The 25,802-nt window shown below is 32.7% G+C and overlaps 4 protein-coding genes across 7 annotated transcripts; all 4 read right to left on the minus strand.

Moving 5' to 3' along the window:
- Positions 1-773: 773 nt before the first annotated feature.
- On the minus strand, positions 774-4,667 carry LOC114414438 (5'-methylthioadenosine/S-adenosylhomocysteine nucleosidase 2-like). The gene is made up of 8 exons (XM_028378704.1): positions 4,508-4,667; positions 4,369-4,432; positions 3,999-4,090; positions 3,549-3,655; positions 2,764-2,838; positions 2,338-2,412; positions 1,465-1,557; positions 774-1,257 (listed from the first exon to the last, which is right to left on the minus strand). The coding sequence occupies exons 1-8, from the start codon at positions 4,602-4,604 to the stop codon at positions 1,060-1,062; spliced, it is 801 nt and encodes a 266-aa protein (XP_028234505.1). The 5' UTR covers positions 4,605-4,667; the 3' UTR covers positions 774-1,059.
- Positions 4,668-6,452: 1,785 nt separating this feature from the next.
- On the minus strand, positions 6,453-10,870 carry LOC114414439 (5'-methylthioadenosine/S-adenosylhomocysteine nucleosidase 1-like). Of its 4 annotated transcripts, none has more exons than XM_028378706.1 (8): positions 10,710-10,870; positions 10,552-10,615; positions 10,111-10,202; positions 9,566-9,672; positions 8,889-8,963; positions 8,044-8,118; positions 7,068-7,160; positions 6,453-6,871 (listed from the first exon to the last, which is right to left on the minus strand). In XM_028378706.1, exons 1-8 carry the CDS (start codon positions 10,765-10,767, stop codon positions 6,674-6,676), a joined length of 762 nt encoding a protein of 253 aa, XP_028234507.1. In that variant the 5' UTR covers positions 10,768-10,870; the 3' UTR covers positions 6,453-6,673. The 4 variants fall into 4 exon arrangements, with proteins under 4 accessions (XP_028234507.1, XP_028234506.1, XP_028234509.1 ...); XM_028378705.1 differs by having other exon boundaries at positions 8,044-8,160; XM_028378708.1 differs by lacking the exon at positions 7,068-7,160.
- Positions 10,871-12,508: 1,638 nt separating this feature from the next.
- Positions 12,509-14,821, minus strand: LOC114414008 (COBRA-like protein 2). Its single transcript, XM_028378387.1, has 6 exons — positions 14,701-14,821; positions 14,522-14,604; positions 13,906-14,362; positions 13,507-13,666; positions 13,156-13,418; positions 12,509-12,908 (listed from the first exon to the last, which is right to left on the minus strand). The coding sequence occupies exons 1-6, from the start codon at positions 14,777-14,779 to the stop codon at positions 12,613-12,615; spliced, it is 1,338 nt and encodes a 445-aa protein (XP_028234188.1). The 5' UTR covers positions 14,780-14,821; the 3' UTR covers positions 12,509-12,612.
- Positions 14,822-19,832: 5,011 nt separating this feature from the next.
- Positions 19,833-23,638, minus strand: LOC114414441. The gene is made up of 5 exons (XM_028378709.1): positions 23,209-23,638; positions 21,376-21,672; positions 20,991-21,206; positions 20,761-20,889; positions 19,833-20,222 (listed from the first exon to the last, which is right to left on the minus strand). Exons 1-5 carry the CDS (start codon positions 23,449-23,451, stop codon positions 20,004-20,006), a joined length of 1,104 nt encoding a protein of 367 aa, XP_028234510.1. The 5' UTR covers positions 23,452-23,638; the 3' UTR covers positions 19,833-20,003.
- Between the last annotated feature and the right edge of the window lie 2,164 nt (positions 23,639-25,802).

Genomic DNA, 25,802 nt, shown 5'->3' on the forward strand with positions numbered 1-25,802 from the left:
AAGTTTGGTAACGCTTAACATTAGAGAAATAAACACAACTTTTCCAAGAAAATTTCAAAAATTAATAAAAACGAGTGATTATTAAATAAAGTTAAATTAAACATGTAAGTAAGCGATATTGATTTTTACAACAGGGAGGTAGGTTGTATGGGTATAGGTAAGCATTTACAAAATTTATTTTCAATGATATTGATTTTGGTTAAAATAATATGTTAGAGCAGAGTGATTGATGTTTGAATGTTTTTTATTTTAAAAGCAAAGTTAGTAGTAAGACTATTTTTTTTTAACCTTAAAGCTAATAAAAATTATTGCATCTCAGAATCAATTTTAAACTTATAATCAATTTCTCAATATGAAACCAAACATTCAAATATTTTATTTAAAATTACATCAGCTGATATTTCAACATTTTAAGTGATCTAATGTGCATCTGAAGAACACTTAACGAGGGTCTTTTGTGGCCCTTGTTTTAACCAGCCATTAAGTCCTGCAAGAACAAGGGCAGGCATTAAATAACGACAATTATCACTGCATTTCTTGGGCAACTAAGTACGAAAATCACGTTTTCGTTGTGTGTGCATGGGTATTTTAAGCCATTTGGAACCCCTTCAAACCCCCTGTAGCTTACAAAGTCTAGCAGGTTTGTGCTTGAGCTCAGTACTAGCACATTGTCCTTGATTAATGTCTGAATTTCAAACAAATAACAGAACCCATGAAGTAGGGCCTTCCATTATTAAAATCAAGTTACTCAATCATTCCATCATCATGGGAAATTTCAGAGACAAACAATCAAAACCATATTGCTTTATGTGATTCACTAAAGTATGTCAGCATACATGTTTACAATGATTGCACAATCTGTCAGATAACTTATACAGCCTGCAAGGCCAGAACAGTACAAAAGGGAGATGGGAGATGGGGCTGCAATATCTTCAGTTTATAAGTTTGTATTTTTGCTTAAATCTCACAAATTCCCAACCAATAATGGTAGTAGTGTACAATGGAACCCCATCGTGTAACATTGCATACAGAAAAAACTCGTAAGGTGAAATTGAGTTGTCAAAGTTCAGATACACACTTTCCATTAATAAAATTAATAACTTGTTCAACTGCCAGATCAAGTGCAGCAGTTACAGCTGCCAGATTTTGCAGGAATTCTTCTGCAGTTGGTTTGTCACCATCAATGATATCAGTAACAGCTTTTACAAACATTGCAGGAACTTTCAAAAGGTCAGAAACATAAGCAATAGCTGCTCCCTGGAGAAAAAGTTGAAACGGTGAGTTAAGCCTATATTTAACAAATGAAGGATGAGAACTACTACTGGTTATTCAGTACTGTGCAATTTAAGTAGGCATTTATTTGATGAAACAAGGTGTTATTAGTGAATGTGTGGATTCATGCCATTCCCCATAGATTAGCTGAAACTAATAAGTTCTAGAAATTAACCCAAATAATCAGGTTACCTCCATATCTTTAACTGTGGCATCGTTTGCAATGATTGACGATTCATCCTGCTGTGTCATATCTAAAGAGTCACCAGTAGACAATTTACCCACCTGAAATATGGACAAATATTGATTGATGTTCAAGTTTTGAACAATTCATCTAAACAAAAGAACTGCGCACAATAACATAATGAAGCAAATCAAAGTATTTTTTCATGTGTTCAAACTATAAATGGAACATCAACTTGTTTGAGTAGGATCTTTATCTTGTGTGAAAGTGAGTTACTATTATTATTATTATTATTATTATTATCTAATTTAAAGCTGGTTATTCACTTGCAAAGTTATCAATGCCAAGCCAGCAATACATTTGTAACCTCCTCATACACCAATATATAAGAAAAAAATTATTCCATTCAGTTCACTTAATAGGGTATGAGTCCAAACTCAAAACTATGCCAAGATTGTATTGCCTGGCCTCAAAAGAACAAACATAAAGGTAATAAGTAATAACAGCAGGAGATAAATATATTAATGACCTGACAAAAGTAAAGGCCAACAACCTGAAAGCTTAACAATTTTTCTTACATTGTCATAAAATGTTTTCTCCATTCATCTATGATTTATTGTTGATAGTGTATTAGTGTGTGAGGCTGACTGATAGCAAAAGTAAATTAAACATGTAAAGCTAAAGGGAACAAACTTCACGAAATGCATGGGCAGTTCTTGAAACCAGGTAATCTGGTTAACAAAGGGCACCTAATTCTGAATTTCCAATGGCAAAACATTGTGATATTGAGGTATTTGGGTTGGCAATGTGAATTTTGAATAACTGTAATGAAGTGTTTTGTTTTCAGTAGGAGCATATACATTTTAGCAAATAGCACTCACCTTTAGATTAAGCTCCTTTACAAGGTTGGGTGCTTCAAAGGTTTTACGTACACCAACTCCATACAAATCAAAAACCTGCAAAAGACATTACACATGTATATTGATGTTGGTGGCAAAACTTCTACCTCACCATATGCAAGCATGAAGGCTTATTAAAAAGTTCAGTAGATTCTTAACTGGGCCAATAAAGCCAACATTAATGATATTGACAGGTCAACCACCTTACTCTTTCTGTCATTTTTCTTTGATGGTTAAATGAGAAACTAGAGCAATATGAGGTATCAGGTACGTCATGATGAAATTGTCATAATTCTTTTTCTTAGATAAAATAAATTATAGAAAGAAAAGAAGAGACACATGTAAAAAGAACAAAGTATCCTACATAGATAGAACAACCCCAAACTAGAGAAATAACACCACACTTACAGGTATGGGTATTCTTCTGTCATGAAAAGCACAATCTGATACAATGAAAACATCACCAATACTAGCTCCTTTGGCCTGAAAGCATCCAGTAATGAACACTAATTAGACAAATATGTTCGTGCACATACAAATCCATTTATCTGTGACTGCACCATAATATTTTTAGCTACATACATAATCATTGTGAGATTCAATTCACTATAAAGAGTTACTATTTATTGCATGTACACCAAGGGTGGAAAGTAGAACAACTGCACAGGCAGGTAAAACATAATTTTGTCATCAACAGATCAGATCACAATCATATAGTCAGTCAATCCACTTAAAGTAGTCATACATTTTAGTTCAATCCATTTCTTGATTACAAAACAATTTGTATATAAAATTATAAGACATAAAATCAATGGTCATTATTGATTACAAATAATGCTTTAGTTTAATTGGTTTTGATCACTTTCGTTTTAAGTTAATTACAAACATTTTTAGAAGAATATAAAAAGCACTATTTAACATAGATTACAGGGTCAATATTTTTTTCTTTGAAATGCTTATTCAAAAGAGTTATATCAACTCCAACACCAGTGATAAAAAAGGGAAACATTGTATCAGATCATTACAATTCAATTATTGCAAAAGGAATGGGATTACAATTTCACAGGAAGGAGGACCAACGCTAGCTAAACTAGGAAGAGATCAACAAATAACACAACATACAGACATTTTGGAGTAGAAAACTAGAAAACCAGCAACTCTAACTATACGGCTTGGGGGAAGACAGTGCCTACCTTGAAGCCACCAGCAGTGCCTGCATTGATGATCAAGTCTGGTTGTAATGCTTGAATAGCAGCATACGTTACAAGAGCAGATGATATCGTGCCTACACTATCAACCCCTGAAAGAAATGGATCAGGAATCGGCAAATGAAAAATAGAAGTGAAAACAAAACATGCCACTTTATTTCGTTATGTTCCTTGAAGATGTGTAGTGGGGGCATGTTATTATAGTTATGCTAACAGACATCCGAACTACTGCCCATGTAACACAATCAGGAAACAAAGTCCAGGCTTGACAAAAATCGGCAGAAATCCTGTTTTTATGTTTGTTCCTAAATGTTTGGATTGGGATAGCATCACAGCAACATTCATTATTCCCTTCTCTTCCAAACAATCAATACATCAAAAACCTAATTAAGAAGTGAAATATAAGAACCAAATTGAAAGGACAAACATGCTTACCCAAAGTTGGATCTTTTCCAGGCCAAATCAAGCTTATATTAAGATCTTTGTATGTCCCCTGATAACGAACCCAAGGAACCCCTCGCGGAAACCTGTACCATTGTGCATAGACACCTTAATAAAAGTAAATATGTGAAAAGTAAAGGTCCACTTTAACTTAAACTCCCTCCAAAAAAATTCTAAGATTCTGCGCAAGACTAAAAATTAATTTGTAAGCAGCATGGCATATCATGCATACAGTATTTCATTTCCAGTGAGGTTAGCCGGAAAAAAAAAGTGTGTGTATGATGAACTAATTAGTGTAAGTGATCTTAAAACCTAATAAAACAAAAACAGAGAGAGAGAGAGAGAGAGAGAGGGAGTGACGAACGGAGAGTGAGGGTCCTCGGTGAGCTGAAATCTGTTGACAATGGGAAGTGCCTCCGTCTGCATAGCTGTCATTCATTCCATACTAACATTAACATTAACACAATCAAATAAAAAAAGACAACATAAGAATCCTAAGGTACCAACGACGATGACGATGTTAGAAATGGGTCGTCGGTTCTGAGGTTTAGGTTGGGCAGCCATGGCTTGTTCTTCTGATTGTTCCCCAAGCGCAGCCATGACTATTTGTTGCAGATTCTTATGCTTTTTATGACTTTTCCTCTTCTATCTTTATTTATATAAAATAAGGACTAAATAACTATTTTGTCCCTTAAAGTTAAAGTTTGTAGCGCTAACAAATGAAAGATAAAAAAAGGTGAGACAAATGTGTTATTGGTACAATAATATAATCAGAAATTTCTATATGTCTTATAAGTTGTTGGTATATGTATGTTGTTATTGACGTGAACTAATTAGATTTTATATTTTATAGATATATTTGTTAGTAAATTTAAATATATCAACTTATTTGTAAATTTCTAAGTCTTATAAATTGTTGGTATATGTATGTTGTTATTGACGTGAATTAATTAGATTTTATATTTTATAAATATATTTGTTAGTAAATTTAAATATATCAACTTATTTGTTAATAACTTTAAAGTTAAATTATTTATTTGGTCTATAGTGTTTTATGATTGGTATTTTTAATTTTTATAATTTAAAAGTGATATTTCTAGTCTCTATTATTTATATTGTAATTTTTTTTAGTTTATATAATTTAAAAATAATTTTTTAATTCTTATAATTTTTAATTCTATTTTAGTTCATAAGTGATTTTTTTAGTTCTCATAATATGTATTTTAATTATTTTTTAATTTTTATTAAAAAGTATAAAAATAATTAATTATAAATTATTAATTATTTTTTATTATAAATTATCTTGTGATAAATTAATTAAAAATTATTTATTAATATTTTATATTTAATTATAATGGATAATATTATAAATTATCTTGAATTAAAATATAAAAATAATATATTTAAATTATAAAAATTAAAAGAAAATTAAAATATAAATTAAAAGAGTAAAAAAAACCAAACTTTAATTCATATGTGCAGGCATGAGTATGAATCTCATAACTTAAACTAAAAAATGGTCAATTAAATAGCTGACTGACAAGATTGTGGATGGACTAATTTTCCTATTCCCTAGTAGATTGTGAGAAAATATTGCACAAGCAGCTACCAGTCACGCGCAAAGAAACAAAAGTAGATAAGTCTACTTGTGCTGGGTTTTATGGTGAAAAGGATTATTACTGCTTATAGCGGTTGTACGCTCTCAGTTCTCAAATCAGACCGCAACTGCACAGTCTTTTCATGCTCTCATGTTCAATTATTTCTGCACCCTTCCCCACATGCTCATACAATTCTAAACTCTTAGTAGCTTCCTACTAAGATGTATAATTGTTGGATGATTTTTTTATTGCCCCCCTCTCATCCCAATCTGAATCTGTCCATGGATACTGGTGAAACCAACAGACAGACCAAGATTTATCCCATAATAGATGGCCTGTAATTCTGCATTCAAAATAATATTAACACCACAATACCCTGGAAATCCTGTGCACCAGTCACCAATGGAGTTTCTGATGATGCCTCCAACTCCTGATCGACCAGGATTACCAAGAGAGATGATGTAATTTTTTTTTTGTCTTAATTTTCTAATTCATACAGAAAAAAATAAAAAATTTTGACTATCGAATTCTCAACCGAGTGATAAGTAAATCCTAATGGTTCAAAGCTTGCCTCTAATTGACTCTTGTGTATGATATAAATCATTTTCAATGAAAACTTTTTATAGTAATACCATGATTAAAAAAAAAAGACACTTGTTTTTAAGCGGAATAAACACGTGGTTCTACATTTTGGATAAATATAAACACATTAAGCAATTTGAAAGTATTTAATAAATACATTTGAATTTTGACAAAATTTCGATTGAATTTACTTTTCTGACTACGTGAACTTATTATTTATCCTTAATTTTTAACAAAATGTATTTATCAATAAATTTGACAAAATCTATAAATAAAACCAATGATTGGAAATATATTTTTTTGGGGAGGGTAAGATTAAAGATCCATAAAGTATGTCGTGAAACAAAAATTCTGTATATACTGTAACCACAATAAGTGGATCTTAAACTAGAGCTACCATCTGGTAACATAGGAAACTTGTCAGGTTAAGGCATTTCGCAGCTCTCCCCGTTGAAATATATTCTTCTAGGATAAGGTGAAATTGGGTTGTCAAAGTTCAGATATGCACTTTCCATTAATAAAATTAATAACTTGTTCGACCGCCAGACCAAGTTCAACAGTTAGAGCTGCCAAATTCTGCAGGAATTCTTCTACAATTGCTTTGTCATCATCAACGTTATTAGTCACGGCTTTTATAAAAATTGCAGGAACTTTCAGTAGGTCGGCAACATAAGCAATAGCAGCTCCCTGGAGAAAAAGTTGAAACGGGGGAGTTAAGTTCCACAAAGGAAACATGAGAACAACTACTAGTTATTCAGTCCTCTGCAATTTAAATGGGGATTTTGTTTCATGATACAAGATGTTACTTGTGAATATGTGGATTCATTCCATTCCCAATAGATGAGCGGAATGTCCCAAGGTATAACACAAATAATCAGGTTACCTCCATATCTATAACTGTGGCATCATTTGCAATTATTAATGATCCATCCTGCTGTGTCATGTCTAAAGAGTCACCAGTAGACAATTTAGCCACCTGAAATATGCATACTTGACTTTGAAATGTAAAATGGATTATGGAACATAACCTCGTTTCAGAGTAGAATCTTTATGTTGTGAGAATGTGAGCTACTACTACTACTATCATTATTATCGAGGTTAAAGCTATCTATTTACTAGCTAGATTATCAATGCCAAGGCAGCAATACATTGGCAACCTCCTCATACACCAACGCTAATGTAAGAAAAACCAGTTCCATTCAATTCCCTCTAAATTGGGTATAAGTCCAAACTCAAGCTATACCAAGATCTGCCTCAAAATAACACACGTAAGTAAAGGTATTAATGACCTGAACAAAGTAAAAAGCCAACAACTTGGCGGAAGCTTAACAATTTTTCTTACATTGGCATAAAATGGTTTGTTTTCTTCATTCATTTATGATTTACTATTGATAGCATATGAGACTGACAAGTGAAAATGACTTGAACTTATAACTCTCCATTGTATAAGCAGAAATGTTTATCCGTTAAGGCATATCAATTCATAAACTAGTCTACAAATACAATATGCACATTATTATATGTTGGCTTCAAATTTAATCCTTGAAGTCACCATATATGCATATGATGTCAGTATGAAAAACTAATCCGAAATGAACTCCTAGTCAAAATCAATGTCAAACCAAGAGAATCATAGAAACAGGAAAGATAATTTTTGTGCTCAAAGGCACAAACTTCACAAACATGGGCAATTCTTCAATCCAGGTAATCTGGTTACCAAATGGCACATAATTCAGATGGCAAAATATATTGTAATATCAAGGGAATTGGGTTGGCAATATGAATTTTGAACAAGACTAACTGTTATGAAGAGTTTTGTTTTCTGCAGAAGCATATACATTTTATCAAATAGTACTCACCTTTAGATTAAGCTCCTTTACAAGTTTGGGTGTTTCAAAGGCTTTACGAAGACCCACTCCATACAGATCAAAAATCTGCAAGACATCACATATTGATGTTGACGGCAAAACTTCTACCTTAGTACATAGCAAGCATGAAAAAAAAAGGTTAAAAAAATAAATGTGAAGGTTTATTAAAAAATTAATTTGAAAATGAAAGCAAGTATCTATTTAGCATTCATCTCACAAACGAAATATCTCAACAGAAGTTTTGAAATTTATAATCCACAAGTATGGACCAAAAAATATTGAAATATATTACTGCAAGTCCCTATGCAAGTAGTTTCTTAATAAGATTCTAAACTGGGCTAATAGCAAAATTTAAAAGAAAAATACTATTTAATCCGCTTGATTAATTAGCCAACACATTAGAAGTCTTCAAAACCCAACTTGACATACTTATAGAATACAGGTCAACCACCTTACTCTTACTCTTGTTTTTCTTGATTGTCGAAAGAGACAATAACGCATGATGAGGTATATGATGCTGAAATCATTATAATTCTTTTCCTAGGTAAAATTATATTACTGGAAGGAAAAAAAAGATGCATGTCAAAAAGAAGGACAAAGTATCCCACATAAGATAGAACAAAAGCCAAAACTAGAGAAAGGATATATTTTCTTACCCTCTTTCCCACTTCTCCCCTATCACATACATAATAAGAGAACACCACCACTACCAAAAGATTATTCCATTCATTGCAGTCTTCAATATAAACTTGCCATAGTCAACTACACTTTAAGTCAAGTAGAGAAGAGTGCAAAAGACAAAACAATCAAGAACTACCAAGAGGAATAACACTTACAGGTATAGGTATTCTTCTGTCATGAAAAGCACATTCCGATACAACAAAAATATCACCAATACTAGCTCCTTTGGCCTGAAAGCATTCAACAATGAACACTACTTAGAAAAAAATGTTCATGAATATGCGAAAGCATATAGCTGCATCATAATATTTTTTGCTACATACATAATCATCATAAGATTTTAATTTACTTTAAAGAGTTACTATTTGATACATGTTAACCAATGGTGGAAAGTAGAACAACTTTAGATGCTGGTAAAACTTAAGCTTGTCATCAACAGACCAAAGTCAAGTTGTCAATCCACTTAAAATAGTCATACATTTTAGTTCAATCCATTTCTTGATTACAAAAATATATAAAAATATAAGACATAAAATCAATGACCATTAATTATTGATTACAAATAATGCTTTAGATTAATTGGTTTTGATCACTTTTGTTGGAAGTTCATTTATTATAGATTTTTTATAGAAGAATATAAGGAACATTATTTAACATAGATTGCGGTGTCAAGATTTTATTTTCTTTGAAATGTTTATTTAAAACGCATAGGACAATAGTTACACATGAAAGGGGATCAAAACTAGCTAAACTAGGAAAAGATCTAAAAAAGGCAACATATAGGCATTTTGGAACAAAAAACTAGAATTGCTTGGGACAAGACAGTGCCCACCTTGAAGCCACCAGCGGTGCCTGCATTGATGATCAAGTCTGGTTGTAATGCTAGAATAGCAGCATATGTTGCAAGAGCAGATGGTATCGTGCCTATACTATCAACCCCTGAAAGAAATCGACCAGGACTAATCAAATGAAAACTAACAACACTTTCCTTCATGTTCCTTGAAGACGTGTAGTAGGGGCATGATATAGTTATTCTAACACATATTCGAACTAACACACATATACAACAAAACAAAGAAAGTCTAAGCTTGATAAAGCTCAGCAAAAACCCTGTTTTTTTATATTTGGCCGTAACAATTTTGATTGAGATAGCAATATTCATTTTCCCCCGCTCATCTAATTTCTTCCAAACAATCAATACATCATAAATATAATTAAGAACGCAATCCATTGCAATTTTGCCATACGCTTGTGAAGAATAAAAAACGAATTTAACAAGTGATAGTAGCTTTAAAAGCTACCTATAACTTTTTGAGTAGTTAGAATTAGAAGTGGTGAAGTAAGCATCAAAATGAAAAGAACAAATATACATCTTACCCAAAGTTGGATCATTCCCAGTCCAAATCAAGTTTATATTGAGATCTTTGAATGTCCCATGATAATGGACCCAAGGAGCCCCTTGCGGAAATCTACACCATTGTGCATAGATAGACACTTCAATCAATGTAAATACATGAAAAGCAAAGGTCCATTTTCCTTCAACACCTCCATAAAATAAATAAATAGATAATTAATTAAAACAGGTTAATTATGTTTTATCAACCCTTTAAATTTTGAATCACTTATTTTAATCGTTGCTACTAAAAGATGAAAATAAAAATTTCAAAAACATAAGAAAAATAAAAATGAAATTTTTAAAATTTAATGTAATAAAATATATTTAACCAAATAAAAATAAAAAGAAAGGAAAAAGTGTGTGATTAACTAATTAGAGTAAGTGATCTTAAACCCAAAGAAAAGAGAGTGAGTGAGACCGACGGGGAGTGAGGGTCCTCAGTGAGCTGGAATCTGTTGACGATGGGAAGTGCCTCCGTCTGCATAGCTGTTATTCATTCCATACTAATATTAACATTGAGTTAAGACGATCACATAAAAAAGTCAACATGATAACATATATAGCATCGTAATTAAGGTACCAACGACGAAGACGATATTAGAAATGGGTCGGTTCTGAGGTTTGGGTTGGGCAGCCATGGTTTCTTCCACTGATTGGTCCTCAAGCGCAGACGATACAATATATTAGCAGAAATTAAGAACAAGTAACTTAATTTACGGATCACACAAAATGATTCTATGATAAAGACCGTAAATAAAACAAAATAAAACCTTTTTTTTTTTCGAGAAATGAACACGTTATTACTGGCTTTTGGATGAAAGCTAAATTACACGTTATTTTCGGTAAGACCAAAGGGACATAAAAATATAATTTTAAGTTTGTGGTGAAGCAATAACTATTCTCAATGTTATCTTAAAAAGGATAAATTATTTTCAACGTTAATGGATTAAGATTAAGGTTGAATTCTTCACTATAGTTTAATTTTTAATAAAATTTTACTTAATTCTCGATTAAACTTTAAATTAATCAAGATCTCTTAATTTTTTGATAAATCAAAAAATTGAGAAAAAAAAACTTCTTAATATATAATTTTAAAAATGATTAAATGAATTTCTTATTTTTAAAATAAGTTTTAATTTATATATATAATTTGGTAATGTGCATTTATTAGTTTTAGTTAGAATACATATAATTAGACTTTAATCTAAAAATATGCCTATATTTATTTTGTTAACTTTACTCTTACTAAGAAAATATGTTAACAAATGCTTTTGGACGCTTATTTTTTTTAGTTCAATTTGATTAATAAGTTATAATTAAAAATTATCTTTTATATATATATATATATATATATATTTTGATGTGTGAAGTAATAATTATTTTTGATATAAAATTTTATAAATTATTAATTTTTTATTTAAAAAAATACAACTTCTTTTTGTATTTTTAGAGTAAAAAATTAACATTGTTAATAAATAAAAAATTATTAATATAACTTTTAAAGAAATAGTTATTATAAAAATCGTGCTAGTGTCTTAATAATATTGATTGATGAAATTGTAATTTATTCTTTTGTTTTTGGATGACTCATGATGGATTGAGAGGTCCCTACTCTCATTTTTTTATGATTAAAAAAACTAATTTCTATCAAACAATTTTATAAACTTTGTGAAATCCCTAATAACGGTTAAAACGAATATTCATTCTCTCATCATTTATTGCTCCTTTATTTATTAAGGAGTATTGAACAAATATTGGTCCTTCTCCATTTCCTACTGTATAATTTTAGTTTAAATTTTTTCTTTAATTTATGATACAACATATCATTACACTACTTTTTTTTCCATCTATTATTTTTTAATAGATATAAATTTTTTTGTTATTACTTTACAATAATTATTGTTTATTGACTAAAAATGTAAAACAATTAATGATATATATTTTGGTAAAAAAATAATATAAGAGGCAATTTGGAAGAGATTTTACGAAATGGATAAATAAATTTCTGAAAAAGATACTATATTTTTAAGGACTAAGGTAGCAAAATATGTTTGACTTACGTTCTTATGAACAAAAGTTAAAAAAAATAGCATTGGCAACATATTTTTTAATGCATCTCTTTTAGCATATTTTTCTATTATTAATTTTTTTTTAAATATATTGATTAAAAATTATTTAAACTGTGAAATTATGACTTCCCAAATGAACCTCGTTAAATAAGCATCACATACTCAAAATTTTATGACTTTGAGTAATTAAATTTTATGACTTTAAATGAATTTTAACCAATAATTGTAAAAAATACATTAGAAAGTTTATTACCAACATATCTCAGGAATGAGTAATAAATTAACACATAGTTGACAATGAATTTGCATGTGTTGTACAAACAAGATACAACTACAATTTTCAATCGACATAAATGTATTACAAGAAAACACACAGGATTCTTCAAAAATGAGGTATATATGTTCAAAACCAAATTAAAGGAGTAGTAGGGCAAGAAACAAGAGGATAAATAAAAGACTGAAACCACAGTAAGTAGCTCTTAAACTGGAGCTACCATTGGGTAACATTGGAAACGTGTCAGGTAAAGGCATTTCGCAGTTCTCCCCATTGAAATATATTCTTCTCGGAAATGCCCATCCATTACTTACTGTGAAAGAATTTGGATCTTTATCCAATAGTATTTCTGTTGTCACAAGACCCACAACACCCTTATCAGAATGCACTAGCTCATTGTTGTAATAGTCTATCCCCCAAAAAAGGGAAACTCCATCTGCCAGAAATTTATTTCTTAATTAATTTGTGTATCAATGTAAGGAATATAGTCTATACATTGTCATGAATATTGGGCTATGTACTTCTGTTATATTCTAAACTAAACAGATACTTATGATGATGGTGACAACAAATCTAATGGTTCAAGTTGTGTAAAAACTTAAATACTTCTTTTGATTAAATATTATTGTTAATTAATGCAGTGTATCATCAATGATAGGAAGTGGTCTACAATAAGAAAGTACCTTGGAGCCCAAGGGTAGGAAGTCTAGTGCTGTTGAAGCTGTAAGTTCTTGCTTTTTGGGTGAAACCAGGATGTTGAACCAGCACGTTCCAGTTTGAGTAGTTTCTGTTGTAATTGTAGTTAGAAACTGTAAGCTTCACCCTCCATTGGTTCATATAGTTGTTCTTGAAATGCCAATGGACTCGAACTGGGCACATGTGGTCGGTGCATTCTATTATTTCATCAATTGTGTTGTCTCCATTAGACCGTGGCAAGGAACTAGGCCTGGTTAGATAAGCACACAAATGAATAAGGTGAGAGAATTATAGTAACGGCGAGCTCACAAATGCAAGCAATTGAAATTGAAATACACCTTATGCAAGATGCTGTACTTTTATCTGCTTCTCTGCATCCACAACTGCAATTACGGCAAGATGTGATGGCAGGGTTGTAAAATGATGAGAGGGAAACACAGCATACCGGTATTGTGTTTGCTATGAAACTGGAGTATGCACATGTTGACTTCCAAGTTCCTGAAATGCAAAATGTTAAACGTGTGCTAAGAACACTAATCATATACTGTCATTTAAATTAAAATCATAGATTCTCATGCTAAGATTGTTTAGTTTTGTAATAATTACTTTCAATTGATTCACAGTGAAAAATCTTTTACATTTATTGTGCATGACTACATGGAAATAAAATCCTTTCTTAATTATTCTATTTGAGGGAAATTGGATTGAGTTTACATGACATAAAAAGTGTAACTTACTGAGAACAGGAACTTGTCTTAGTCCCCCAAAATCTGAGGAGACAGAGAGATCAGTGTCAAGAAGGGGGCTACAAGTGTAACCAGGACCTGGGGCCATCAATGTAAGATTATTAGGAGCTTGTCCAAGTGGGTTGTTATCTCCCACGTTGCGAACTTCAAGTTCAAATGAAGAGAAGGCATTGAAAGGATCAATAGACCAGGCAGAGAGGAGACCACCACGGCAACAATGCTCTGACCTGTTTTGCGAGACATCTAGAGAGAGATCAACTATGGTGGGATCTTTCTTGCATGAATGTGGCATCTGAGAACCACTGTAAGATGAACAATTCCCTCTATCAGTTGCTATGGCACCACTCATTGACCATATCACTTCATTGTTAGCCCACGTCCATCCTAGTTTCCACCCGGGTTTCTCTACATGCCGATATTGATAGTAGTTTTCAAGGGTCACCCTTGCCTGCACAAAACATTCAATCTAGATTATTCTTAATATATATTTTTGTCCTTTCAGTGTATAATTTCTCAAGCTCCCGGGGAACTTTCATAAATAACTCTCAAGCTACTAAATATGTGATTCAAAAATCAAAATGAGGTTTCAGAGTGTGATTCTACTTACCAGATATCCATTATCTGTAGTACGTTCGAGGATGTCAAAAGTTACGGAAATGTTTCCATTAGGATCCAACGGGTCATAGCAATCTGCAAAGAAGGTTGAGAACGAAAAAAATGAGCAAAGGAGAAAAGATGGAAGAAGAAAAAAAAAAGCAGCAGATAAAGGAGAAGTGCATTCATTGCCTGATAAAGTGCAGAGAGCAAGTAAGAGTATTATCGAATTCAGCGTAGGAGAATATACGCGATGAACATTCAGAACCATTTTTTCCGTTGACAATGGGTAGGTTTGGGTGCCTTTTTATTTAATTAGTTGTGTATCAATCTAGAGAAACCCGTAATCTGTTGCTTCTTATTATAGTACTCGGATCAAACAAGGGGTCATTGGAAATATCAGCTACCTATTATGACTAGACAAATCCTGAATTTGGCCAGTATTATAGGAACCCTTCAAAGATTCCACTCTAATGCTTGCCGAGTTACAAATTACAAATAAATCCTCTTGACCAAAACTTGCTAATGCACCAGACTTGGTGAAATGTTTTTCTTGACCTGTCATTACTTATTGAGACAGCTTTATGCATTGTTGTTCCTACCTCTAGTTACCACTGAAACCATGCACAAGGTCGCCAAAAGTAATCTTAACATGGTTGGAATTAAGCCTAACACTTTTCATTTCAAAATGAACTTTTGAAGATCTCACATTAATTAATCAGTAATATGATCAAATTAGATTATGTAAGTAAAGGATAACTTTCTAATTTTATAAGATTAAATTAGATCTTAAATTACGTTTTAAGATGAACTTTTTATTAACAGAGAAAAAATTAGTCTTATTATTCAATGCCTATTATTCGGCTGAATTGCTTTCAAAAAAAAAAAAAAATCCCCCGAACCCCTCCCCCATCCCCCCATCCAAAGCAAATGAAAAAAATATTTCTCTAACTTCTATTAAGTTACAAAATTCATTTTAAAAATATAAGTAAAAGATATAAATTAATTATAAAATATTATTTAAGAAATTATTATAATCTGAACCTAACATAAAAAAATCTTGTGTGGACGTAGTGCCATGCAAATTATGATCTCTTCGATTTTTTCATTAATTATTTTCTAAAATTAAATTAAATTTCAATTTTGAATTTATCTAAAAATTAATTTTTTGTGCGACCGTTATTTTACTAAGTCTTCCTTATCAGAAAGTGATCGGGTTTGAATGCGGGGTTAGAGGACTTTGTATAATGTTAAAAAGTTATTTGAAAAACTCTTCAACATGGATTAAAAGAAGTCTTGCATGTGCAAGACAGGTCTAAAAGTTTTTTTAAACCATTGGATATATTATTTTTTTATTAAAGATTAAGATTTTTTTCATTTTTCTCCTTTTATCATTTTGTCCCTCTCTCCCCATCTCTCACTCTCTCCCACCCGTTGCGATTCCGATCACCTTCGCCATTGTATCTCCGACGAGATTTTTCACTCCACTCTCTTTCTCTGTCACAATGCAAAACTCACCCACCGTTATCGCTGCTCCGCCACCGCTCCCCCTCCCCCTCCCTCCGCCGCCAGGTAGTGGTGGGACACTTCCGACGCGACGGAGGGCTCGCCGGAGGAGGGTTCCCGGTGGCGATGAAGGTATAGATTAGTGCCAGGATGGTGACGACGGCGAGGAGTGCGAGCAGGAATTCGGGCGGGGAGAGATCTACGGTGCTTGGAGGTCCAGCGAACGGTGGCGGCGACGGGAAGGGGAGGACAGTGATTTGGAAGATGGAGTTGGGAGCTCTGACGAAGGGTGGCAGCAGTGGGAAGGGGATGACGTTTATTTGGCCGGCAGGGCTCCACGGCGGAGGGAAGGGGAGCGGTGGCGGAGCAACGAAGACGTTGGGTGAGTTTTGCATTGTGACAGACAAAGAGAATGGAGGGATGGTGGGGTCGACGGTCGGAAATCTAGTCGAAGATACGACAAAGGAGATCAGAATCAAATGGGTGGGAGGGAGGGAGGGAGAGATGGGGACAAAGGGATAAAATGGTAAAAGGACAGAAACAAGAAAAAGAAAAATAGAAAAAAGATGAAAAAAATCTTAGCCTTTTGATTAAAAAAAATATCAAATGAGTAAAAAAAATTTTTGACATGTCTTACACATTGGCCTTGCATACTAGAATCCGCCCTATATGACCCTTAATTGGATTTATCATCATTAAATCTTGTCAATTTTGTTACCCTAATTAATATTGGGAAGAATCTATTAAATTATGGAAACTTGTGCGCATCACACACAAATAAATCCTTAACAATAGTTTGAGTTTCATATGTCTCAAGTTTAGTTCATGATTTCAAAGATCAAATTGTAGTTTTTGTGTAAGGCAACAACAATTTCAAGAACTTAATAGCTAACAGACATCACATTGAAGTGATTGAACCCTATGTTCCATAATTGATTGTTCTTACTTTTGTTGGTCACATATGACAAATCGTTTTCAGACGTGTCGGCCAAAACTTTTGTAGGAGGCAGAAATGCATCTTTTACGAACCCAATGCCTAACTCCGTTGCTAATTGCAAACAAATTGAGCAGTGAACCTATGCGAATAAGGTATGTGAACTCTAAACTCTTAGATCCTATTGTTTCTACAACAAAGAAAAGGAGATTTGGGACTCCATGACCCTAAGTACACAATCAAAGATGTTGGAAGGCAAAGGTTCATTATAAAAAAAAATTACTGTTAGGAGATGATATAGAAGAAGGACATTATGGTCCAAATCAATGAATATCACAAGCAATTAGAGGATCTTAAGCTAGAAAATATTTTCCTCTCGAACAAGTTCATGTATGAGTTGTGATCAGGACTCTATGCAATGTGAATATAAATCCCTTAGTTTAATTCATACTAACCTAGGAGATTTAAAACAAACTATGACAAAAGAAGGAGATTTTTTTTCATAACCTTATAATGATTTTTCTATTTTTAAATACAAAGGTTTATTTAATTAGACATAAGAATGAAGTCATTGATCGATATGTTACTTTCATATAATGATGAAAAGTGGAAAATCGATTGAATAACAAGATTAAAAAGATTAGATCAGTAGGGATGATGAGTACATTCTATTTAATTTCACCATAAATAGCAAAATTCCTCTCTTCAAACCCTAAGTTTACTAGGAAATTAATGGTTGAGCTTGATATTTTAATTTCCCCTGTTCTGAGGCACGGCTTCTTGCCTTTGTCCACTAGCTGCCGAACCTTCAAAAGACATTAAATATCTAAATGGATTGAGATTGGTCTATTTATCTTTGGATAACTAGATGCGTTTAAATAGTGTAAATGAAGTCTCCAAATCATATCAATTCATCATGAAAACATAAATTATGAGCATACATATTTAATTCTTGCAACGAATTTTATCTTTCTTTTTTATTTCTTATTTCTTATGTTTTGCAAAACATGTTATGACCTCTATAAAAAAAATGACCAAAATCAACTAACAAGGAAAATATATCTGCTACTTTTTGGCAAGCATTTTCATTTTTCAAAACAGAGAAGATGAAGATAAAAACTACCTAGTTCTTTCTGTTGAAAACATATTGTATGATAATGGTATGAACAGGTCCTCATTGAGGACGGCGGCTGCTTCTGTCAAGTCCTTTCTGTTTAGCATATACCCAAAATGAGGTACAAATGTACACTCACTCAGAAACTACTGGATTCCAAAAGATAAAAACATAACTTACAAATTACAATAAAACGCAAAACAATTGTCTTCGGTATAAAAATAATGAGTTTTATGATTAGAAAAAATTATTGTTTGTATGATTTTTAAAATAGTTATAGTTAATAATTTTATCATATATAATAATTTATGATTGGATGATAATCTAAAACTGTTTTATTTTTTTAAGATATAGAACATTTTTTTAACAAGAAATATTTTTTGATTGGACTATAATGAGCCTTTTTCAAAATGAATTGTGATTGTCTAGTGGTCTAGTTATCATCTACACGTACATATTATGTTTCATAAAAGCATATATACCTGGAAATGTTCACCATGCATATAGCTGCAATTTATGATGAGCCAGCGGTACCCAAGTACAACACTACAGAGAAAGCATTGGATTCCAAAAGGATAAGGAAATGTAATTCATATTAAAAACTAAAAGTATATAAAAGAATTCCAAAATTATAAATATGATAGTGAAATTTTGATTGGACGATGATATACTTTTAAAGCAAAGTGTCTAGTGGTCTTGTTAATTAGGATTCAAGTGTGATATTATGTTTCATCGAGGAGATCACGTGTTGGTGACAGTGTCAATTGTGGAGAACAAGAAGGGACATATTTCCTAGGTTGTGTCCAAAACTTATCCATGACCTAGATTTATACGCAGCTACACACACACTATCCAATCGCTCCCATGTCCCAACAACTATGTGATGCTACATCACTACCCAACCAGTATAGTAGCCGATTTTCTTTAGGGAGGGACAACTGGGCTTCAATTATTTGATAATTAATTTCAATAACTAAGTTTTATGAGAGGGCGAGTTGCTTTCATCAATTGCATATTTGAGCCATCTAATTTGCATCTTGCTGGGAATAATAATAAAAACTGTCATAGTAGTCCATAAGTCTGCAGGTTTTGCACTAGTCCATATAGTACGAATGGGTATTGCATGAATGCTGAGCTGGTTTTTTTACCATACGCGAGATAAATAAAAAAATTGTTATCCAATTGGAAAAAAAATGAAAGAAGAAAATAGAATAATTTAAAATATTGTTTGACATGTTTTAAAATTCATGTAAAAGATGCAACACTATGCCTAGTTAAGTAGTTATGCCTTTACACAAGTCAAATAATAATTTATGAAACAAGCTGTTTGATGGACAATAACTCTTAACGAAAACTCCTTGCTTCCATTGTTGCCCATGATCAGTTGTTCATAAAAGAAGTATTAAATACATGTTTCGTCATTGCATATTCTTTTAAAAAAAATATTTTAGGTACTTAAGGTATCCTCTAGCCGGCATAGTCCTACATCCCAAATTTCTACAACTTTTTTGCCTCTGCCTGTTGATCCCTGTAATTGTATGCAAAAACAAAGGTAAAACAAACGGTGTGTGCCTAACAAAATCCATATTAATTTATATTTACAACTTTTTCTTTGCTCCTTAGTCCTTATTGCTGGTATATTGTATTTTCAAAGAGAGTGATTCGAAAAATGTATGCCATATTATTATATTCTCTTTTTTTATGTTGCCACCAACTGCCTACAGCACATCTATCTAAATTACAACTGAGGTGATAAACAAGCCCGGCAAGGGATAATTAACAATTTTTTTTTCTTTCCATGGCATTCTATAATTTTCAGATTCATAAATAATCCACATCATACAAAGTGAATTCTTTAAAGACAAACTATTTCCGTAACAATTTCCATGAATAAAAATTCTTATTGTACTTGGTTTTTGATCCGTCACAAACTTGAGACAGTTATGCTGTTTCACTAGAAGATGGCTGCAAGAGTGTAGAAGATGAGCCTAAAGGCTCATGCACAACTGAATTTGAAGAAACAGATATGGGATTGCCTTCTAACTGCAACATGATACTACCCAGTATTTCAGTTAAAATTTTCTTAAATTCGTCTTCTTTAACTGTCTTGGTGTCCTCTGCATTCACCATCTTAAAGGCTTCAACAATGACCTTATCAATCTGTAAAATCAAACACACGGGTTTTCAATCTCTGGCTCAGGAAGATGCAATGAACATAAACTGTAAGACATCATTGTATCTCATGCTATGCTGGCATGACCTAAAGAACATAAACACTAGTAGTAGCACTGATTCATGCCGACTAAGATTTTAGAGCTTTTATTGAGTATCATAAAATAAATTGCACCAGCCTCAATTTATAAACAATAGTTTTAATTAAGAACATTTCAATAGAATATGTGACAATCTCTACTATAAGCGCTAGAGCAGTAGCACTGATTCATGCCAACAGTGATTTTTGAGCTTTAAGTGAGTATCATAAAACAAATTGCTCCAGAATCACTTATAAATGAAGGTACTAAGTAAGAACACTTCAACAGAACATGTGACAAATCTCCTATATTTTCAGCCTAGTTTAGTTCTTTATCCAGCAGCATACAAAATTCAATAGAGTGAAAGCAATTGACAAATAGATGATGAATCTGAACTAAGTTGGAATGTGGATGGTTGGCTTTGTCTGCATGGATTGGCAACATACCTCTTCAATTGCACCAACTGGAGGTAAACCAGCAGATGGAGACACCAGATCTAGTGCCACCCGCAGATAGTCCTTTGATATTTTTCCATTGCGATCTTTTGGCAGATTCTCTAAAGCTAAGTTCAACGTCTGCATCACGCAATAGATTGGTAAGTTTCATGTATGGATGTTTAAACAAAGTAAATTCAAAACGAGAAAGATATTGCAATGAGTCACAAATAAAAATAAACCCTGTCTAATTCAAACTTGTTGGATAAAAGTCTCTTGACACCGCGTCCATCAAATGTGTTTTCACTGTGGGCAACAATGACAGGTTTCTCTTTAAGAAAATCAACCACGCTCAATGCGACTTTCTTAAATTCTTCCAAAAATGTCTCTTGAGAAGCAGGCTTGTCCAAAGCAGGGCCACCTTGAGATAGTGCTGGATCCACAATGTTGTTGAAAACCTTGATGAAAAAAAAAAAGATAGGTCAGGAGGGTAAGGAAATGAAACAAGATTGAAACATATTTCTAAATGAAATCTATTTTAACCATGTTTCGATCACACAAATTCTAGTTTCAAAAACACCTTTGATGTACAAAAACATCTTTCAAGCACACAATAGTTGCATTTACCCAAGAATCTGATGTTGGAGGAATTCCTTGATCAACAGTGAGTCTCCCAAAAGCTTCAATTACATGTTCACGAAAGGATCCACTAGGGGACTCAATCTGAGAGAAAATGGATGCCATTTCTGCTTCATAACTTGGACCATTAACAAACTCAAGGAGATCTTCCCCATCCATGCGGAGTATAACAATAGGGTCTCGCTTTAGTCCAGCAGCCATGCCCAACAGAATGTCTGAGAGAACCTCTTTAAACTCAGTCTTGCTCACTTTTTCTTGCTTGCCATGGGTGAACTCATTCAAGACCTATTAGGACAAGTCAACAAAATTTTCTACTCTTTTAGTCTTGTTCAATTAGTAGTGCAAATTAATGCATGGAAATTTGGGTAGTACATGTAGAAATCATCAAAGGAACTTGAGGACTTATATTGAAAATATAATGACAAATCAAACTCTTATTCTAAAAAATATAAGGAATGCAGATTCATCTTGGTTTACCCAATAATACCTATATACCCCACAAACACATATTGATCCTATTTAAAATCAATTTCTAGCTAAAATTACACCCCACCAGGTAGTTTTTGTTGGTCCAATATATAGTTCTAGCATAATAGTACTTCATACTTCATAACAAACAGAATAAAAGGAAAATAACCAAAGGAAAAAGCCCTCCGGTAAAACCACATAGTATGCTAAGATGTCTTGTACTCTAATTTTTTAAGTATTTATTGTTTGTCCATATTTAGCATATAATTAGGTAAGGGATTTGCTTTTTGCCAAAGTATGCCATTATAGGAACACCTTTACTTGTCCACAGATGGAGTGGAGCACTAGCAGTTTGGGTCCCAGGAATTCATCATTAACGATAATAACAAATTAACTTTTTGCTACTCTAAAGTCTAGTATAAACTACAAAGTTTCCAGTTCTTCAGCAGTAGGGTCTAGGATCAAGTATGGTTTAACATATAATCTATTAATTTAACATATATTAGCAGTTATAATTGCTAGCTTAACATTGTTTCTTCCACTAGATACATCACCAGATTCTCTCTCCAGGGAGATAATAAAAAGCAAAATAGAGCAGGGCAAGCAATTGCAACAGAAAAAGAAGATTTCCACTGGACCGACCAAGGTAACATGGTTCATGGATTATGATACTCTGGGGCCAGCTACAAGTCAAAATTTAGAGAACTTGTTCTAGAAAGCAAGCATCACACAAACAATAATTTTAAAAAGCATATTGTCATTTAAGATTTTTTTTATCCCAAGTTCAGACAGACTGCTTCTTCATCTACATCTGAAGCATTAAAAAGTTATAGAGTCTGCAAATAGGCCACATATACAGAAAGAAAATTTTAACAAATGGAAACCAAAAGACATGGAAAACGAAACAAATCAGAGGACGGTAGTGAGTATTATATTGATGATAAGTTAACAATTTTTTCTTAGTCATCATGATAGAATTGTCATGGACAGAATTAAAATAACAAGCATTCGGAATACTGCCAAAGCTTAAGCCAACACAAATGTCAAATAAAGCTAAGTAGCCCCTTACAACATCAATCTTGGTAGCAAGTCGGTTTGACACTATGTAGCAACCTATTTGAGTCTTATGACTTGTTTTCTAAGTGGGAATTATAAACAATTGAAAAAGACTTGTTAGTCATTGGTAATTTCCTTTCAAATAAAGCCATGCATATCTTCTTTCATGTTTAACCCCCCCACCCAACACACAACATTGCTAAGATTCCAATCCAAGATATTTACAAAAACAAGACAAAATCCCAAAAAAGGAAAAAAGTAGAGATTATTGGGCAAGAAAAAGAAAGAAAAGAAAACCTCAAAATAAATGTGATCTGAATCAGGACTAGTGCCTTGAGCAGGCAAACCAAGACCAGCACCAATGTCAGCAACAGCAGGTTCAAGCTCCTTCATGGAGAGTTTCCCATCTCTGTCTTTATCCAATTCATCAAACTTATGGTCCACAAAGTTGCTGAAAACTTTCTCGTTTCCAACTAACTCCATAATCTTGGAACCATCCACAATCTCTCCCTTTCCACCATTTTTTTTCTTACTCCCCATTATTTTGCCTGAGTGGTAAGGTAACACTAACACAGTAATACCACTCTTTTGCCTGTGTTTGGTTTATTAACGAGTTTAAGAACAGTGGAGGAAGGAAAGGAGGAAGGTCATTATTATTGTATCAGTCAGCGATAGTGTGAACTGTGAACCCCACAAGTGGCTCCTCAAACAAAGTATATACATGTAAGTTTTAATCATATAAATGTAAGAGAAAAAGGGTAAACACAACATGTGCTCAAAATACGTTGGTCGTTGGTCCTGTTTGTTTAGGTCATGGAAAGGAAAGTTACTTCATCCACCACCAAGCAGACCTGCTTTGTCCTTTTTCCACCTCTCTCCTTGTGAAATTCATTGTACTTTTAGTAGTTATTTGATTTGATGTGATTTTATATATTCTTTCTCTCTTTTCTGTGTGTTTGTGTACGTAACTTAATTTATTTAATAAATTTATTATGCAAATATTTATATATTGAATCCAATCATAAAAAAAATAAAATTTATTAAAATAAGTTATAATAAAATGATACAAATTCACAAGTCACTTTTGAACTTTCCCTATCACGTAATGTAAGAAACCTCAAAGTAAACCATCAATCAATCCGTCATAGACTAAAAATATCTAAGATGGACTCGTATTTTTAGGTATGAAATAAAATGCGGGACAAAGTACAAAGATGTTGTAGGCCAATAAACCCATTTGTAGATCGTGACTTAGGCCATTTTTTTTACTCTTGTATTGGACTGGACCGTGTCTCATCCGTTTATAATACGTGTCGGGTAATTTTTTCTGCATTCTCGGAACTGCTTCCTGGACTTCCCATATTTCTAATTCTGGAAACAATTCCGAAAGTAATATAGGAAGTGCAGGAAGCAATTTCCTACTGTTGGTGTTACACTACATCTCATTTACGAATTGTGGGCCTCACTCACGAAGGTTTCCCTGTAATTATGATGTTCATCTTCTGCATTCCACGCGAACCACGCCCAATGGCGTTCACTTCCTAGTATCTACCTGCTAATCAAGGCAACCAATATCTACCTACTAAAAATATTTCTTATAAATATAGAAAAATAACATCTATCCTACACACTGCACAAATTAAAATATTAATTTATTTTAGGAAGTTTCAAATACTCTCGTTAATTATAATATACTGTAGTTTCAAATATTTCTTTTATTTTTTTCTCCCTGGGTGTTGGATAACATATTGAATGTCCATCAAACAATTGATGATGTATCATGTCAAATCCCAATTAAACTTGGATAAAGATATATGAACACCTAAGGTGACAAATAGTTATTTGTGATATATGGATACACGTGTGTGTGTGTGTGTGTGTGTGTGTGTGTGTGTGTGTGTGTGTGTGTGTGTGTGTGTGTGTGTGTGTGTGTGTGTGTGTGTGTGTGTCCGCACATTGTATATAGCCGACTTGTTATTGCAATAATCCAATTGAGGTGGACGATTGAAAAACATAATGATTTACTGGACAGAAAACTTGCAGCAATAATAAAAATGAAGAATAAAAAATGAAAACCTTTTCTACCTGAAAACTTAATAAATATATACAGTTATAAAAACTTAATAAATATATACAGTTATACACTAAAGGTGCACGTGTCCTAAAAGTATACATTGCACAATCTGCTTCATTAGTGTAACTTCTCGGCAACTGCCTTGTTTGTCCATGTGCACCTGATCAGTAGGAGGCTGCAGTGTTGCCTGAGAAGTAACACGGTTTAGAATTCCACCGAGTCCTTTTTGGCCGCAAATCAAAGCCCCGTGCCAAGTAAATCCTACAAAATCTATAGCCTTAACTTTGAGCTCTAGACAGTTATCGTCGATTTTCTTCTAATGTTTCACCATATAAAGTCTGATGAAGGAATTCTAAAGATGAACACTACCTTGAGGCCATTATCACCAACATGAAATACTTGTACACAAAACCCAAAATGAAAATAACAGTCATCTATGTTTGGATGAGAATGAAAATAATTTTGCTAATTTTAATGCACAATTTGGAATTTCATTACACAAAATGAAGAATCAAAATTTTGTTACTTTGAAAATTAATTAAAATATTTTTGAATTCTTCAAACTAAAATTTAAACATGCACTTACACAAGTAATTTATCTATGATGATTATGAAGGTGTTAAATACTTACTTCTGTTTTAGGATACCAGAGATACACAAAGAACGCCAATTTGGCTTCGCTGTACAATGGTAACCTTTACAAAGAAAGAGAACATATACAGCCAGACAGAACAATAAATAGGAATTAGTCCGAAGAGAAAGAGGGAAAAAAAATAGATGTAAAAAAACTTAGTCAATAGAGTAATAATATCAAGAA

Source organism: Glycine soja, chromosome 6 (genome assembly GCF_004193775.1).
Source record: "Glycine soja cultivar W05 chromosome 6, ASM419377v2, whole genome shotgun sequence".
NCBI lineage: Eukaryota > Viridiplantae > Streptophyta > Magnoliopsida > Fabales > Fabaceae > Glycine > Glycine soja.

Coding starts and splice junctions, on each gene's coding strand:
- LOC114414441 (XM_028378709.1), bottom strand. CDS start 23,451: ATGGGGAGTAAGAAAAAAAATGGTGGAAAGGGAGAGATTGTGGATGGT. Junction 21,207..21,375: donor CTCCAACATCAGATTCTTGG/GTAAATGCAACT, acceptor TTTTTCATCAAG/GTTTTCAACAACATTGTGGA. Junction 20,223..20,760: donor CAGTTGGTGCAATTGAAGAG/GTATGTTGCCAA, acceptor TTGATTTTACAG/ATTGATAAGGTCATTGTTGA.
- LOC114414438 (XM_028378704.1), bottom strand. CDS start 4,604: ATGGCTGCGCTTGGGGAACAATCAGAAGAACAAGCCATGGCTGCCCAA. Junction 4,433..4,507: donor TAACATCGTCATCGTCGTTG/GTACCTTAGGAT, acceptor AATGAATGACAG/CTATGCAGACGGAGGCACTT. Junction 2,413..2,763: donor ACAGAAGAATACCCATACCT/GTAAGTGTGGTG, acceptor TGTCTTTTGCAG/GTTTTTGATTTGTATGGAGT.
- LOC114414008 (XM_028378387.1), bottom strand. CDS start 14,779: ATGGTTCTGAATGTTCATCGCGTATATTCTCCTACGCTGAATTCGATA. Junction 14,605..14,700: donor TGCTCTCTGCACTTTATCAG/GCAATGAATGCA, acceptor CCTTCTTTGCAG/ATTGCTATGACCCGTTGGAT. Junction 13,419..13,506: donor AGTACAGCATCTTGCATAAG/GTGTATTTCAAT, acceptor TTATCTAACCAG/GCCTAGTTCCTTGCCACGGT.
- LOC114414439 (XM_028378705.1), bottom strand. CDS start 10,767: ATGGCTGCCCAACCCAAACCTCAGAACCGACCCATTTCTAATATCGTC. Junction 10,203..10,551: donor ACTGAGGACCCTCACTCCCC/GTCGGTCTCACT, acceptor ACAATGGTGTAG/ATTTCCGCAAGGGGCTCCTT. Junction 8,161..8,888: donor ACAGAAGAATACCTATACCT/GTAAGTGTTATT, acceptor CTATGTACTAAG/GTAGAAGTTTTGCCGTCAAC.